This window comes from Mustelus asterias, chromosome 25, assembly GCF_964213995.1.
Source record: "Mustelus asterias chromosome 25, sMusAst1.hap1.1, whole genome shotgun sequence".
In the NCBI taxonomy this organism is placed as follows: domain Eukaryota; kingdom Metazoa; phylum Chordata; class Chondrichthyes; order Carcharhiniformes; family Triakidae; genus Mustelus; species Mustelus asterias.
In genome coordinates, this window is record NC_135825.1 from 13,455,822 (window position 1) to 13,473,723 (window position 17,902).

General features: G+C 45.1%; 1 protein-coding gene across 2 annotated transcripts in view; it reads right to left on the minus strand.

Annotated features, from left to right (window-relative positions):
- Positions 1-969: 969 nt before the first annotated feature.
- Positions 970-17,902, minus strand: part of LOC144511807 (solute carrier family 45 member 3) — a 152,249-nt gene continuing 135,316 nt past the window's right edge. For both annotated transcript variants that reach the window (XM_078242151.1, XM_078242152.1), the window contains exons 4-5: positions 11,310-11,575; positions 970-6,584 (exon numbers count right to left, since the gene is read on the minus strand). In XM_078242151.1, the coding sequence (XP_078098277.1) occupies positions 6,126-6,584; positions 11,310-11,575 (725 nt within the window). In that variant the 3' untranslated portion in view covers positions 970-6,125. The remainder of the gene's footprint in view (positions 6,585-11,309; positions 11,576-17,902) is intronic.

Here is a 17,902-nt window from a genome sequence, read left to right on the forward strand (position 1 = left end):
TTACATTTTATTTATTTATTTTTTACATGTTATTCCTTTCTTAAAGTTACAGAGTCAATGCGCAGAGTGGACAGGGCATTCCCTTAATCCATCTCCTTGCTTGCTCCAAAAACAAATTCAAATTGAATCCAAATCATGGTCCCCAAAAGAGAGACAAACAAAGATCCAAGCTGACAAGAAAAGGCCCATCTTGGGCTTGATCTTAGCCAAAAGGCCGAGAAGCCGTAAGAAGCAGCCTTCTTTTCCATGGACGCTTCATTTTAGAGAAGCTTTCCTGTCCATGAATGCTTCTGTTTAGCACTTTCTGACCCCAGTGTCCAACACTTCCCATTGGGCCTGAATGCCTCACTTCCATCACCCTCCACCCCTTCTTCATAAGACTGCGTCCAATTTGAACACTCCATCTCCCTCATACATTGCCCCCTCCCCCCCCAGCAAGCTTCCTCAAAAGAACTCCACAGCAACTAAAAAGAAACAAGACCATCAACCTGCTCAAATCAAATCAAAACCCCGACAGTGCAGGTGGTTTTATCAGTGTGCTAACCTGTACTTGGGATCACACTGATAAAACCACCTGCACTGTCGGGGTTTCATTACAAGACATTTTCCCTTAAGCTAAGGCTCAAATATGAGGTCTACAACAAAGTCTGAGCCAGGATTTGAAAATTCCAATCTCTAAAGAATGGAATGTAGATTTATTGGTCAAATGCACTTTAAAGGCCACAGATAGTTCGCTGATCTTCACTTGAGAGGCGAGAAGTGCTTTCCATATTGAATAGGGTGTGTCAGATGAAGAATAGCCACTTGGATGAGGTACCAGACAATTGCATGGAGCACCAGGGTGAGGCGTGTCTTGAGGGAAAGGGGATGGAAATGGGCTGATTACAAGCAAATGAGTTAATGCAGTTGAAATTCCTTTGGATTCTCCAACAGGCAGGGAGAGGGATTGGCTCTTCTCCAGTGCAGAACAGGGGAGGATCCTCCAAGTACCTTTCCATTTTAATTCATTCATGAGGTGTGAGATTCGCTGGAAAGTTCAGCATTACCCATCCCTAATTGCCCTTGAGGGGGTGGTAGTTAGGTGCCTTCCTGAATCGTTGCAGGCTGTGTGATGAAGGGACTCCCACTGTGGTACTTTATTCTGATTATATTCAGTCATGGCGGTTTGATACAACTAAATAAGCCACAAGGTTATTTTCGAGAAGTTACGAATCAAGTAGGTGTCGGCCAGACCCGCTAAAGATGGCAGATTTCCTTCCCTAAAGGACATTAGTGAACCAGGTGCATAATTACATGGTCACCATTGGATTTTCATTCCAGATTTATTCCATTCATTGAATTAAAATATTTGAGCCGCTGTAATAGGATTTGAACTCGGGTCTCCAGATGATTAATACCGGCCTCGGGATTATTAGTCCAGTAACGTACCTACAATGCTACCTTCCTCATCTGTTGAGCTCATCAAATTGGCCAGTCTGAAAGATATTCATTGCCACGATGTCAGATATTTCATGGGTTGCAGGCAGGGTGGGGAGTAAAGAATAGAAAGTGAGGGGTAGTAACTACAAAAGACAACATACTCATGTGTCTGGCTGGATGGGCCAAGAGTTAGCACAAATGTCTAAGGAGTGAGAGAGAAGGGAAAGTGCGATTCCGGGATCATCAAACGCCGTTTATTCTAACATTTTTTTTGGTTGTAGTTTTGCATCGCGTCTGTGAAGTTGCTGAATAAATACATGATTGTGAAGATTGAAGTGGCTTGAATTCCTTTTTGCCATTCCAGAGCTCCACCTCATCTGCGATTGGTCCCATAATTGCGTGCAGCACGTTTTGCTCTCCTGACAGATTATTCATGGAGTCAGGCACCTTTAATGGCAAGCAGCAGTTGGAGAGCTCACAACCTGTTCATATATACACACTAATAATTTAATGCCACTTGTGAACTGGTTTGATAGATGTGCAGTCAGCGTCGGGAAGGAAGAGAGAGGATGGAACAGAGTTTTAAAAGTTATGAGAGAGAGACTTGAGATCGTGGGGTTATTTCCAATGGACCAGAGAAGGGTAAAAGGAGATCTATTAAGAGTCCAGACAGACAGAAAGATTATGATGAAGCATCAAAGGCCTTGCCCCAGGGAGTGGCTGAGCCATAGACCACTGCACCTTTTAAGGAGAAGCCAATTGTCTAATGCGGCAGAAGATACCAGTCCGTGGGCAGGGCAGTGGGATTAGGTTTGGATTGGTCCAGCAAAGATCCGGCACAGACACAATGGGCCGAGTGGCCTCCTCCTGTGCTGTAAACATCTATGGATCTGATTCGTCTAAAAGGCCTTTGTTCAGTTGCGATCTGAGGCGAAGACACGGTTCCCAAAAGCAAGTTGGATCGTCGCCTGGGTCTCAGCAGAGAAAAATACAGCAGCTTCCATAATCCTGTGGACTCCTGTTCCTTTATATATGGGATATAAATCGTCACTGTACAAAATATCTCTACAGTATAAATACAGTATTCATAGACTTTTAAAAACAGTTCGCAAGGTCAGCAATTTTAACAAAAATAGATTTTTTTTTTAAAAGGCAAAATTATTAATTCTACCAAAAATAATATACCTTTTTCCCCAGATGAATTATACATATCTATAATTTAGCAATCAATTTTGAGATCTAAAGACAGCTAGAGGTGAGTGATACAGACACTTAAATACTAACACAGATGTGTACGCTATTTGTGGATTAATAACATCCTGAAACACAGACACTTTTGCAATATTAACCTTCTTACTTGCAGCAGGACAACAATTGGCCAAGCCACCGAGTGAACAATGTCCTTCCCCTGGGGTTGCTTTGTCCAAAGCAACAGGTTGGAGGCAGGTGACAGCAATGTGGTGTCGCTTTCCAGCATTGATGCCCCTGAGATACAAAGCAAGTTCTTTTATCAAAGGACGGCACTCGCGCCTGGAGAAAAAAAAAATGAAATTCATTTTGTTTCACTTCTCTGAAGTCGCCTGGGCATCTTAACCATTCTCCCAGCCACCAGAATAGAAGGTCCACTTAGTGGGAGATCCTGGGGTCGCGTGAACCAGCGGAGACCACAAGAATGGCCTACCGGCTCAGCGGAGCAGCTTACCCACTGTTTTACTGGCTCGGCAAAGAAGGTAGAGATTGGGGTCTTGGTGACATAGAATCCACAGTGCAGAAGGAGGCCATTTGGCCCATCTGGTGACTGGTAAGAAGGACCATCAAAAGAGGCCAAAGCAGTAAGGTGGGACATTACACCATGGGACTGAGAGATGTCACATTTCAAAAGGCCAGCATCTGCTAATACTGAACTGCCAAATTTTGACTAGGGCATACCATGGTTCCATAGTTACACTGCAGTGCACCATACTATCTGGCCAAAGATATCCCTGGCCCCTCAACCAGAGACCACAGTAGGTGAGAATCCCCTGGAGTACAGACAGGGCATGCACTCAGAGGCTAAGAAGGGAATGAATTTATATTTAAAATGGACATTTTTTTTATTAAAAAGGGCCAGACGTACACACATTGATGATTTGAGAACATCCCCGTCAGAAATGTATATTGTGCTGCGAAACCTTTCAGGGCATCAATCAGCACAGGAGTGTGACACTTGTCCAGAACAAGGTCCCCAGTGAATGATCTAGAATCGACAAAAAAAAGAGTGGATTGCTGCAGCCAATACTAAACTTCCAAAGCCTTCCAAAGGTGCGTGACCCTCTTTACAGAGCAGTGCACCAGTGCTTTTCAAACCTTACAACGTGTCACAATCCAACTACGTACTGGAGTGTAACAATGCGGCTACCCGTGGCTGTTGCTTTAATGGCTGAAGGAAGGGTCAGACAAGGCACGTGTGACTGGTGGCGAATCCCTGCCGAGGTTTTGGAGTTATTTACAAATCAAGTCAGAAGAATGTGGCGTAGCGTTGTGATTACAAGGTTAATGGTTAAAACATTTAGGTGTTTGGCACATCAATAACACACTTGCACCATGATCAATACTGGCCTTCCGTCTGATTTTACTTTTTCAGGTGTTTTTCCTTCCATCGAGAGAGTACAACTGGGATCCGCTAAGAAAACCTTCAATTATGGAAGGGATAAAGTCACGCAGGGGTAAAGGGATCAAGGGATGTGGAGGGAAGGTGGGATCAGGATATTGAATTTGATGATCAGCCGTGATCAAACTGAATGGCAGTGCAGGGCCGAATGGCTTTTTCCTGCTTCTATTTTCTATGTTGTGTTTGCAATCACAAAAGTATATTTTTTTCTCTTCGAACGGGGGATTCCTGTCAGGCTCAGTACCCGAGTCCTTGCCAGCCTCACACTCCAGTTCTGGACATGGGTACGGTTCACTTGTACGCGTGTCTCAAGTGTCCTCAGCTCTCACATATGCCCGTATGCAGCTGGTATGCACACCAGTGGACATACCTGGCTCAGCTGACCAGCCTGGCTAAGTGAAAGCATCATCAGCTTTGCCTGGTGTGCCTAGGGGTCGTCATGTCTCCGAAGTCTGGAGTGGTGGGAGTGACGGAGGACCCTCGCAAGAGGACAATAACTCTAAAGGCAGACACCAGCTGGATGCGGGACACATCCAGGGCACTCCGCTGGCGAGGCAGGCTTCTGCGCCGGAACCATCCATCCTCCTCCGCGGCTGGGATTTTCCAGCGAATGGAGTTTTGGCTGGAACGCCAAATTTTCCGTTCTCACTCGGAATGGGACCCGCCACGGACAGGACTGGAGAATCGCGCCCTTGGTCAGTCACACTGGCAAAAAAAGATTGGGTGCTGACTGAATGTCATCCCAGAGTCAGGAAGGAAACCAGGGCCACAAAAGGTGCCACTGCTCACAATTGCCCGGCACTGCATCCGAACCTTGGCATGAGGGAGGAAGCGAAGGAGAAAAGAAATGATAATTTCTCCGGTCTCCTTGCTCTTCCCAACTCACTCGCCAACGTGACCCGAGTCTCATGTTTGCACCTCCTTTTCTTGTGTTGCTCAGGCCAAAGTTTAGTGAGGTGCCTGACAGGAGGAGCCTGCCTATTTTCCCTCGGCTTTGTGAGCAGGGGTCGGATGGCACGTCCGAGAGTCGTTGCGAGAAACGAGGCCATTGTTTCCCTGTCGGCCCGGGTGACAACACGTCGCACCATTCCATACCGTTTAAAAATTTTAAAGGCTGCCTTGCCTCTCCCCCAGCGAGCAGGTGGAGCACAAAGAAGGTTCACCCAAAGCTTAAAAGAAGGGCTTAAAGCTACCAGCCCATAAAAATAGCATCGTCATCCCAACCAGCCCATTGCCAGAGGTTTTAGCTCAACGTTTGGGATGCACCTTCTTCAGCTACTACATTCACTCGGACCCTGCTCCCGGTGCAGGTCTCCGAAGATGCCAGGTGGCATCATTATTGCACTTGGGCAGGCTACGCACTGGCATGGGGGAGGGGGCAGGGGTATACCTCACTAGGAGGGTGGGCCAGATAGACCGAGAAGCCCCCCTCGTCTTTGTGACGCGGGCAGCTTGGAGCTGGAGCAGGGGCTGGCGATTTAGCGATACGTGGGTTTTGTTTTTGAGGGAATTCAATAGCTTCTCTCTTCAGCTGCCTTGTTGAGATGGGAGCGGAATTATTCCTTCAGAGATTTGAGCTTTGGTTTCTTGAAGAAAAAAGGAATGATGATAGATTCAGATTTTACGTAGGGGCTGGGTAAGGAACCTATTTTTTTTAAAGACGCGTTATGAAACAGTCCTTCTGTAAGCCATGCGGATTAGCAATTAAAAGGCTTTAAAACACAAATTTAGGAATATGCAAAATAGTTGAGAGTGTATCAATGGATCCAGTCAGAAACCGGAATAGTGAGAGGACTTGATAAGGAGCAGATGTTTGAGCATCAGCATTAAATGAAAGTTGTACAGTCTCCAATCAGTGGAGTAGATTCACAATCAGATCTCAAGAGTTAGAGCAAAAGGAAAATCAATGATCCAATTAGCTCCCCAGGTTTCTGAAAAGGTTCCTTGAACTCAAATTCTGCTCGTTGTGCTTATAATATTGTGGTAGAACTCAATATCACTCACCTCCAACTGTTACACTACCCCATAGTAGAAAGAGCGTCATCCCTTCATTACATCACACTAAATACTTTTCTAAATCATTTTTATCAAAAACTATTTTGGTTGCAAAATAAATAGCCACCGTCCCAAAAAGGGCCGCGGAGATCATGTAAGCAGTTACTGTCTGTGTAAACTGAACAATTGTTCCCATGAGTAGTGAGGGAATGACCTGAGAAAGAAGGAAGGCACTGTCCAGAATAGCTAGGTCAAGGCAAATCCCCCTCCCCATAGCAGACGGTTCACTGTCCGTAGGCCCGGCAGCCATGACAACCTCACACTGAGGGCCACGGCCTTGCGAGATGCTGCTTCTCTCCGGCAGCAAGCCTTTGGAAGACAGCAGAGGAGCAGTTGCAATTAAATTTCCATTTTGATTATATGACTTGTGATTCAAGATTCCATTTTGCGAAGACGCCTTTTTCTCAATCTGGCAATTGCTATCTTCGAGTTCAGTAAACTTGTGCTTGCAAAAATATACCTAAACAGGAGGGGAGAGGTAAAAAAAAGACAAAAGCCATGAATAACATCAATCAACGACGGAATGTCCGTGAAGAAATGGAGTTGCAACGCAGAAATAAAAGCTTTAAAGTTTACTTATTAGTGTCACAAATAGGCTTACGTTGACACTGCAATGAAGTTACAGTGAAAATCCCCCAAGCCACCACACTCTGGCGCCTGTTCGGGTACACTGAGGGAGAATTTAGCATGGCCAATGCACCTAAACCAGCACATCTTTCGGACTGTGGGAGGAAACCGGAGCACCCGGAGGAAACCCATGCAGATATGGAGAGAATGTGCAAACTCCGCACAGACAGTGGCTCAAGCCAGGAATCGAACCCGGGTCCCTGGCGCTGTGAGGCAGCAATGCTTGTCCTTCTTTACGTGGTAACTGTCCTGACAATCATTTCCAGCTTTTTCAGTTCCATGTTAGAATGAAATTCCTGAGGTTAAAATTTAATAATCTAACCGAGGGGCATAAATGGCCTCAAATCTGAAAAGTAAGATTGGATTCTGGCCTGGATAGCATTAAACTGGGTCTGGGGATTCTGCTGATTTGATTTGATTTATTATTGTCACATGTATTAACATACAGTGAAAAGTATTGTTCCTTGCGCACTATACAGACAAAACATACCATTCATAGAGAAGGAAAGGAGTGCAGAATGTAGTGTGACAGTCATAGTAGAGAAAGATCAGCTTAATGCAAGGTAGGTCCATTCAGAAGTCTGACAGCAGCAGGGAAGAAGCTGTTCTTGAGTCGGTTGGTACGTGACCTCAGACTTCTGTATCTTTTTCCCGAAGGAAGAAGGTGGAAGAGAGAATGTCCGGGGTGCGTCTGGTCCTTAATTATGCTGGCTGCTTTGCCGAGGAAAGAAGGTGGAAGAGAGTATGTTTTGGGACTGTTGCATACTCCATGTCCTTGCCACATCACGGCACATTTTTAATGATTAAGCTCCATGTTCTGTTGAAAAATAATCTGGAGGGGAGTTCACTATTGGGAAATGTAATCTCTTGTTAAATTCTTCTCTCCCTGAGAGAGAATCCTTGTTTACACACTAGAATATGGGCGGCACGGTAGCACAGTGGTTAGCACTGCTGTTTCACAGCTCCAGGGACCTGGGTTCGATTCCCGGCTTGGGTCACTGTCTGTGTGGAGTTTGCACATTCTCCCCGTGTCTGCGTGGGTTTCCTCCGGGTGCTCTGGTTTCCTCCCACAGTCCAAAGATGTGCGGGTTAGGTTGATTGGCCATGCTAAAATTGCCCTTAGTGTCCTGAGATGTGTAGGTTAGAGGGATTAGTGGGTAAATGTGTAGGGATATGGGGGTAGGCCCTGGGTGGGATTGTGGTCGGTGCAGACTTGATGGGCCAAATGGCCTCTTTCTGTACTGTAGGGTTTCTATGATTTCTATGAATAATCAGCTGACAGATGGAAGGGTAGGTACTGTACATTTATTTTGCATTATTTTGCAGTTTTTCTCTAAACAGGCACGTTTGCAACATTCAAGGTGTATCTTGACCCCACACACCCCAGACATTCTCTCTTCCACCTTCTTCCGTCGGGAAAAAGATACAAAGATTACAGGTCACGTACCAACCGACTCGAGAACAGCTTCTTCCTTGCTACCTTCGGACTTTTGAATGGACCTACCTCGCACTAAGTTGATCTTTCTCTACACCCTAGCTATGACTGTAATAAGACATTCTGCACTCTCTCATTTCCTTCTCTATGTACGGTATGCCTTGTCTGTATAGCGTGCAAGAAACAATACTTTTCACATGTATACCAATACATGTGACAATAATAAATCAAATCAAATCAAATGACAGACACATGAATGGGAGGTGAACAGAAGGATAGTAACTGTGTATCAACGCAGGCTTGGTGGGCCGAAGGGCCTGTTTCTGTGCTGTATTAATCTTTGTTCTCATTAGCTTTATGCATATCTCTCGTTGGGATTACATTGATCACAGTGCAGTGAGGATTAGTCAGGTTCTCCTGAAGTTTGCCCATATTACACCTCTATTTATTGCTCTTTGTATTGTAGCAATAGTAACTTTCATCCTTCGCCTGTTCAGCAGTGACATTCAAGTTAATTTGAAGTATCACGGGGCTATTGATCCGGGGTTAATCTTAAAGCAATGGCCAGCTTAGTAACTCAGTAAACAGAACCAAAAAACATGATACCGCAAAGAACCAGCTGACAGCAAGGGCAGGAAAAACAGTTACTTTTGCAAAAGAAAACACCTGGGTTGCCTGATACCAAAATCAAAGACAGACTTATCATTAAAACTTTCACTTGGTGGAATGGCATCCGACAAGAGTGAAACTAATCATGCAAACCAGCCTCCCATTCATTGACTCTGCCTCGGAAAAGCAGCCAGCATAATCAAGGACCCCACGCGTCCCGGACATTCTCTCTTCCACCTTCTTCCATCGGGAAAAAGATACAAGTGTCTGAAAACATGCACCAACCGACTCAAGAATAGCTTCTTTCCTGCTGCAATCAGACTTTTGAATGGATCTATGTCGTATTCAGTTGATCTTTCTCTATACCCTAGCTATGACTGTAACACTATATTCTACACCATCTCCTTCTCCCCTATGTACTCTATGAACTTAGTGCTTTGTCTGTATACCGCACAAGAAGCAATACTTTTCACTGTATCCCAACATGTGACAATAATAAATCAAATTAGGGGAGCCCTGCTAGACTACAGAAAAAGAACTAACTAAAACTAAAGTTATTGATAAGGGATAAGTCAGTTAAATTCTCCTTTAATGGAGCTGTGTTTTAACACTTACAGAATTAAGCAATGGAGATTTGTGAGGATTGTCACATGAAGGAAGTAAGGGGAATGTATAAAAAATGGTGGTGAAAAGCATTTGCACTCACTGTCACACTGAGCTCAGAATTTTCACACAGGGCACAGTGGTGAGCACTACTGCCTCACAGCGCCAGGGACATGGGTTTGATTCCAGCCTCGGGTCACTGTCTGTAGGTTTCCTCCGGATGCTCCGGTTTCCTTCCACAGTTCAAAGATGTGCGGGTTAGGTGGATTGGCCATGCTAAATTGCCCCTTAGTGTCAGGGGGACTAGCTCGGGTAAATGCATGGGGTTATGGGGATAGGGCCTGGGGGGGGGATTGTGGTCTGTGCAGACTCGATGGGCCGAACGACCTCCTTCTGCACTGTGGGGATTCCATGAAAAGCATTCGATCACACCTTAATTATCACATGTGGGTGGCACGGTGGTTAGCACTGCTGCCTCACAGCGCCAGGCTTGGGTCACTGTCTGTGTGGAGTTTGTACATTCTCTCCGTGTCTGCGTGGGTTTCCTCCCACAGTCCAAAGATATGCGGGTTAGGTGGATTGGCCATGCTAAATTGCCCCTTAGTGTCAGGGGGACTAGCTAGGGCAAATGCATGGGGTTATGGGGATAGGGCCTGGGAGGGATTGTGGTCAGTGCAGACTTGATGAGTTGAATGCACTGTATGATTCTATAATTAGCCACCTTTCAAGTGTGAATTTATGCACTATTTCACATACTGTATGTTTTATAGATCTGTGCGACCCAACAGTCAACATACAAGGTTCTTATTGACTGGAGGAATACATTAACTGGAAGATTTATCTTCTAACAGCAAAAACATTTAACTGAAGGGAATAAGAAGGTCTGTACAGCGGTTTAAATTTCAAGAAAGACACTCTGACGAAGTGTCACCCAGGCCCGAAACGTTGGCTTTATTCTCTCTCCACAGATGCTGTCAGACCGGCTGAGATTTTCCAGCTTTTTCTGTTTTTGTTTCATAGAATCATAGAATCCCTTCAGTGCAGAAGGAGGCCATTCAGCCCATCGAACCTGCATCGACTCTCTGAACAAGCATCTTACCCAGGTCCACACCGCCCCATCCTACTTTATCCCTGTAACCGCGTACATTTACCATGGCTAATCCTCCTAAACTACACATGTTAGGACACTAAAGGGGCAATTTAGCATGGTCAATCCACCTAACCTGCACATCTTTGGACTGTGGGAGAAAACCCGAGCACCTGGAGGAAACCCACGCAGACACAGGACAACGTGCAAACTCCACACAGTCACCAAAGGCTGGAATCGAACCCAACTCTCTGGCGCTGTGAGGCAGCAGCGCTAACTGTTGTGCCACCGTGCTATGCAGATTCCAGCATCTGCAGTAATTTGCTTTCATATAAATCTAAAGTGCTGGTTTGACAGAACTTGTCTGAGTAGACTTGACTGAGTAGACTGGGACTATACTCATTGGAATTTAGAAGAATGAGGGGGACCTTGTAGAAATTATGAAGGGAATAGATAAGATAGAAGCAGGGAGGTTGTTTCCACTGGCGGGTGAAACCAGAACGAGGGGACATAGCCTCAAAATAAGGGGAGCAGATTTAGGACTGAGTTGAGGAGGAACTTCTTCACCCAAAGGGTTGTGAATCTGTGGAATTCCCTGCCCAGTGAAGCAGTTGAGGCTACCTCATTGAATGTCTCTAAGGCAAAGATAGATGGATTTTTGAACAGTAAAGGAATTAAGGGTTATGATGAGCGGGCGGGTAAGTGGAGCTGAGTCCACGAAAAGATTAGCCATGATCTGATTGAATGGTGGAGCAGGCTCGAGGGGCCAGATGGCCTACTCCTGCTCCTAGTTTTTGCATTGTTACTGAATATTGCTCACCAACCTGTTTTTCCTTGTGATAAAGGGAGTTCAACGTGTAGGGTAGGATCTGTAGAGTTGAATACGTAAACCCTGTTAGTGCAGACATCGCTGTCACCAGGACCACACTCTTTGAAAGGCACATGATGATGGCAGAAAATGTAAAAAATGCTATGCTGGCGAGGTATACTGCTTTGGTTCCAAATCCCTTCACCAGTTTGTCCATTATTGTTGAGCAAAAGATTGAGAACGCACACTGCAGAAAAAGACCCATACTGCCCATTCGAACACCTGCAAGAGACAAGGAGACAAAAGGACATGGTTTAAGATATACCTGCATCTTTACAAGAATACTGGCCGGAATTTTCCAGCCCACCCTCGGCCACCTGCAGGATCTTCCAGTCCCGTCGAAGTCAACAGCGATTTGCATGCTCACCCATTCCAGAGCTGGGGAACCATGGCATGGGTTGATTTCAGTGGGATCGAAACATCCTGCTGGTGGAAAGGGCTGGAAAATCCCACTTGCCTGCAGCCCAAGGTGACGATGCAGAATCCGCAGTATGGTTTTAGTTTCCTGATTCCAACTGGTTATTTTGATGTCACCCATTGCCAATTAAATTGTGACAGAGTATAATTTCTCAAGGTTACCGCCAAGCAAGAAAATCCAAAAGGTATTCTGATGTATTCTTCACTGTTTATAACTGCTGATTTCCACATTTCCCAGTGGGAAGATGGATTCTATTCCCTGTGTTCTTGCTCCTGAGGAGTTCAGATAGATTGACAGAGTATTGGGGCACGATGTTACCGGCCATTCACGCACGCCACGTTCCCGCTGCAGCGAAGTCGGGGAATTTGGCGGCCAGCCAAATCTCCGTCCACTATGGCGGAATAGGAAAATCCCGCCGGTGGTAAGATTCCGGGCTTTAGTCTTTCCTGTGGCGTTGCGGGCAACATTATTTCTTCAGAAGGAACTCCTCAAAAGGAGATAATGAAAATATAACAAAATTTACTCCAACTTATAAATCAAAGGAAGAGTTTAATAAAGAAACATCATTACTCCAAATTTGGGGTCAAGCCCTGGGCCACTCCAAGCTTCCCACAATTCCAAACAGTTTCTTGTTTGTAGTGAGTCAGCTGGTCAGCTGACTATTACATTGTTCTGTAATTGGTGCCATGGTTTACTGGGTCAGCTGAGCCTTACAGCTTGTTACCATTGGTCACATTACATCCAATACAAAGTTGTCACCGGTTACACTCTAACAACATGGGATCACCGTGAACCTTCAGGCCCCTGGTTTTGGAAGCCATTTTGATCCTATATTTGTCTCATTCCCTCCAATAGTGACAAAGGGCAATAACTTTGTACCACTGCCGTGTGCTTGGCCATCTGCTCCTGAATGATCAGCAAACCTTGCACCAGTCCCACTGATTTGAGTGACACAAAGATTTCACTGCCACTATTTCTCCTGTCCATCGTCTTACATTATCTTTCATACTCATAATAACCGTAACGTCTCTATCAATGGATGCAAAAACAGACCAGGTGGAAACATTTGAAATCTCACCAACAGAATTCCATTTTTGGCCATCTAACGCCTTGGGACATCTTTTGAGACATTGCTGAAAAGGTTCAATGGGGAAAGGCCATTATGTAAGGCTCTCCTATAGTACACCGAGGGACTGGGAGCCGTGGAAAAGCCTTCGGGTTGAATGCAGCAGAAAACATCAGACTTGAAATACAAATGTACATTATAGTATAATCTATAATGGCAAATGCAGTGAGACTCTAACCCATGTTTCGCGTAATGTCAAATAATAAAACATGGAAAGAAATCCTGAGGTAGCGAAGGCACACGGGGCGGCATGGTGGTTAGCACTGCTGCCTCACAGCGCCAGGGACCCGGGTTCAATTCCCAGCTTGGGTAACTGTGCAGAGTCTGCACGTTCTACCTGTGTCTGCGTGGGTTTCCAACAGGTGCTCCAGTTTCCTCCCACAGTCCGAAAGACGTGCTGGTCACAGAATTTGGCCATGCTAAATTCTCGCCGGAGTGTGGCGACTCGGGGATTTTCACAGTGACTGCATTGCAGCGTTGATGAAAGCCTACACTATAATAAATGGAAACTTTAAAAACTTTAAAACTCTTTTTTAAACTTTAAAAGACTTTTGCGGTGAGCCCACTCGTGACACTAAATAAATAAATTTAAACTTCAGCATTTTCCTTCATTATAACAATGCCTGCACTTCAAAAGTGCTCCTCTGGCTATGATGCTCTTTGGGACATTGTGTGGTGGAGAAAGGCAGTATAGAAATGCAAAGTCTTTCAGATTGTTTCCCCTGGAGCAGTGAACAAACAAGAGGATTTGGGTAAGATATCTGAAAAAAATCAGCAACGTGCCGAGCGCATGCCCCATGGTTCCACAGGAGGGAAGCACATAACTGGAACTTTGCTTACTCCATCTTCTCCTATTCTTAAAAAAAAATTATCTGATAAAGTATTCAAATATATCTGGGTTGGTGCCTTGCTCAACACAATAAAATGCAAACTGAAAGTGCAAACACCCTCCCAATGATTACACAACTCACACAGTATGAAGGTAACCAACTACCTCATTTTACCAACACTCAAAGTGGCTAAATAATAACAAATGTTATTGTATTTAGATCTCAGCCGTCTTCAGTGTAAATGTGACTAAGCTCCAGACGCCAGGTTGCCGGGTTTGGAGTCTTGGGCTTGACCTGATTTTCTGGGATAAATAAACATCTGCTCCTCAGTATTAAACACGTGCCCCATCGCACAGAACAATAACTCAGGCAGTCGCTAATCCTTCCCGGCACCCACACATCAGCCCACCTATAGGAGAAGGGGAAGAGAAAAAGACTCTGATAACCTGCGGCCTATTTGATACAAAGTCCGCTCCTGATTGGACTCAGGCCAGCGGTTTGTGGTGTAACGTTCTTGGAAAAGAACGGCTGTACGGACAAATCAAGAATGATGACGATTTTGACACAAGCCGTCACCGACTCTTCTGAACATTTATTTTTGTTTAGAGATTACAAGTAATGAAAAATCTGGATTTCTCACGAGGCCGGAATTGAGCCCGGGTCCCTGGCACTGTGAGGCAGCAGTGCTAACCACTGTGCCGTCCCTCAATTACTTCCGCCCTCACCTGTTGATCAAGCTTCCCCTTTAATACTTCTATAGTAATCGCCTCAAACACTCCTTGTGGTAACAAGTCTGGAAAATTCTGGCTCTTGAGTTGAATAACTCATTGCATTGAGCCTGGGATAGCAACATTCCCAAACACGCTCCTTTGTTATTATGTCACCAGCACTGTTTCAGCTGCAAGGTTTAAGCACCAGAGTTGAAGAGTCATCACATGTCAAACTTCACCCTCGTAAAAGGCACAATCGCTGTTCATCGATACAGCAAGCAACTTTCTATAAATGGGAATACAAAGGCGAGGGTTGTTTTTTTAATTCATTCAGGGGATGTGGGCAAGCTGGGTTTGCTGGGCTAGCACTTACTGGGCTAGCACTTATTGCCCATCCCTAGTTGCCCATGAACTGAGTGGCTTGCTAGACCATTTCAGAGGGTGGTTGAGAGTCAACCACCTTGCTGTGGTTCTGGAGTCACACGTAGGCCAGACCAGGTAAAGGACAGCAGATTTCCTTCCCTAAAGAACATCAGTGAACCAGATGGGTTTATAGTCAGTATTAAAATTTTAATTCCAGATTTTTAAAAAATTCAAATTTCACCATCTGCTGTGGTGGGATTTGAACCTAGGTCCCCAGAGCGTTATCCTGGATCTCTGGATTACTAATCCAGCCGCAATACCAGTACGCCACCACCATGCCCTCCCTGCCCCTCCTAAAGACACTGCAAGCACTGCCAGTCACTGAAAATCACTAACAGAAGCTTTACCCCACTGTACACCTTTTAATATTGCTTCGGAGTTAAGTGAACGAGTGTAATGCACAGGTGATATTTAAAAGACTACAATTAGTTTATTTATTAGTGTTACAAGTAGGCTTACATTAACACTACAATGTAGTTACTGTGAAAATTCCCTAGTCGCCACACGCTGGCGCCTGTTCGGGTACACTGAGGGAGAATTTAGCATGGCCAATGCATCTAACCAGCACGTCTTTGGACTGTGGGAGGAAACTGGAGCACCTGGAGGAAACCCACGCAGACACGGGGAGAACATGCAAACTCCACACAGACAGTGATCCATGCTGGGAATCGAACCTGGGTCCCTGGCAGCAGTGCTAACCACTGTGCTAACCAGTCTCTCTCATGTATATATAGAATTAATATCTGTAACATATATTTCTTATTCCACTCTAATAACAGTGGCATTAAACTTTATAAAATAAATGAGTTGACACCTGTGTTAAATAATGGTGAGGAATTAACTCTGATGGGCGATTTCTGGGCTTGTGTTGCCTGCTGGCAACTTTAGCTGGTGCAGGATGAGGGTGTGGGTAGGTGGGTAGTGGGCACTCTGCGTTCATGACCAGTTTCCAATGCAGGTTAGGCACCTCAAAATCTCATCCCCTCATCGGCCTGTCCTGGTCCCCCCATGCCGACACTATAGTTAAGAAAGTCCACTGATGTCTCGACTTTCTCAGAAGACCAAGGAAACTTGGCATGTCAGCTACGACTCTCATCAACTTTTACAGATGCACCATAGAAAGCATTCTTTCTGGTTGTATCACAGCTTGGTATGGCTCCTGCTTTGCCCAAGACGGCAAGAAACTACAAAAGGTCGCGAATGTAGCCCAATCCATCACGCAAACCAGCCTCCCATCCATTGACTCTGTCTACACTTCCCGCTGCCTCGGCAAAGCAGCCAGCATAATTAAGGTCCCCACGCACCCCGGACATTCTCTCTTCCACCTTCTTCCGTCGGGAAAAAGATACAAAAGTCTGAGGTCACATACCAACTGACTCAAGAACAGCTTCTTCCCTGCTGCCATCAGACTTTTGAATGGACCTACCTTGCATTAAGTTGATCTTTCTCTACACCCTAGCAATGACTATAACACTACATTCCTTCCCTGTGAATGGTATGCTTTGTCTGTATAGCGCACACGATACAATACTTTTCACTGTATACTAACACATGTGACAATAATAAATCAAATCAAAAAGACATTTGTGTGGAGACAGTGAGTTTCCTGTGGTCCACGACCCTCTGAGATGAACCATGAACCACAGTCTGGATATGGAAACCTTTTGCAAAGTATGTTTATCAGGTGATGTTCCACTCCCCCCACCATGGCCCTTCCATACCCACCCACCCAGTATCCGCTATGTATAGAACCAATGAGCCATATAATAACGGCAAGTCTCAAAGGGCTGATGAAAAAAAATCACTCATTCAGAAGTCTGCTTTGAAAAAAACCTGCTTTCATTTACAACCTTGTCAGACACTGCCATTCAATTTCAGTAACAGAAGCTTTACCCCTCTTAATCCTGTCCAAATAAGCGTACAGACATTGAAAAAATAGATCAAAGAAAGAATAACTCATTACAACCTCAAAAATATCAGTCATTCAAAGTAAACACACCATTTCATGCTTGTGTAAACAGACCCTTGCTGAGCTAGAACAGTAATGAGTCTTGGAGCTCAGCCACGCATTCAATATAAGGCCATCTGGAGAAACAGATGTCTACCCACCCATTTCTGTTCAGGCCAGATGGCCTCATTATGAATGTTTTGGCTGAATGCCAAGACTCCAAAGGATTAGCTCAGCAGGGGTCTGTTTGTGCAGGCTGAAGTGGAGTGTTAGCTTTGATTGGTTGATGTCTTTATAAGATTATAATAATTTATTCTTTCTTTGATATATTTTTTCAATGTCTGCATATTTATTTGGACTAAATTAAGTGCTCTGAAATGGGGTGAAGCTTTTGTTATTGAGGCTATGAAGTGCGGTGCCTGATTTAAGGTGGTAAGCGGAAACAGTTTTTATTGCAAACAGATATCTGAATGGGTGTTTTTTTATGAGTAGTTATCTTTGGCTCTTTGTTCTGTACATAGTGTGCAGGGAGGTCACATGGAGGCTTGGAGTAGAAAGGAGGTTACATGGGGAGCAAAGAAGTGGCATGTGGCGACATGGGGAGTGGGTGGGGGAAGAGGTGGGTATGAGGTGTGAGAGTTGGAGAGCCCAAGCTTTTAATGTGGCTGCAACAAAAGAGAACTGAGGTGGGCCTTCTAACCTGCCTGCCTTGGCACTTACCCGCCTCCATGTCTCATCCAATTGGCTTCTGGGGACAGCGGGCCCAACTTGAACCCGCCCCCATCTCTCCGGTGCAAAGATTCTGCACGCAAGGACCACTTATATGGGGAAAGCTCCGCCAAGCTGGGAAGTTTCTCGAACTGAGCTTCCCACCTTGTAAGTGAAAACCTGAGATGTTAGACCAAGGCCTGCTTTAGGTGGCATAAAGGTGCCATAGCATTATTAAGAAAAAGCAGGAAACTCTTCCCGTAACTTGGCTAACATTTTGTTCTTGAGCAATGCTGCCAAAACAGATTAACTTGTTAAGATAAAAGCAAAATGCTGCGGACCCTGGAATCTGAAACAAAAACAGAACATGCTGGAAAATCTCAGCA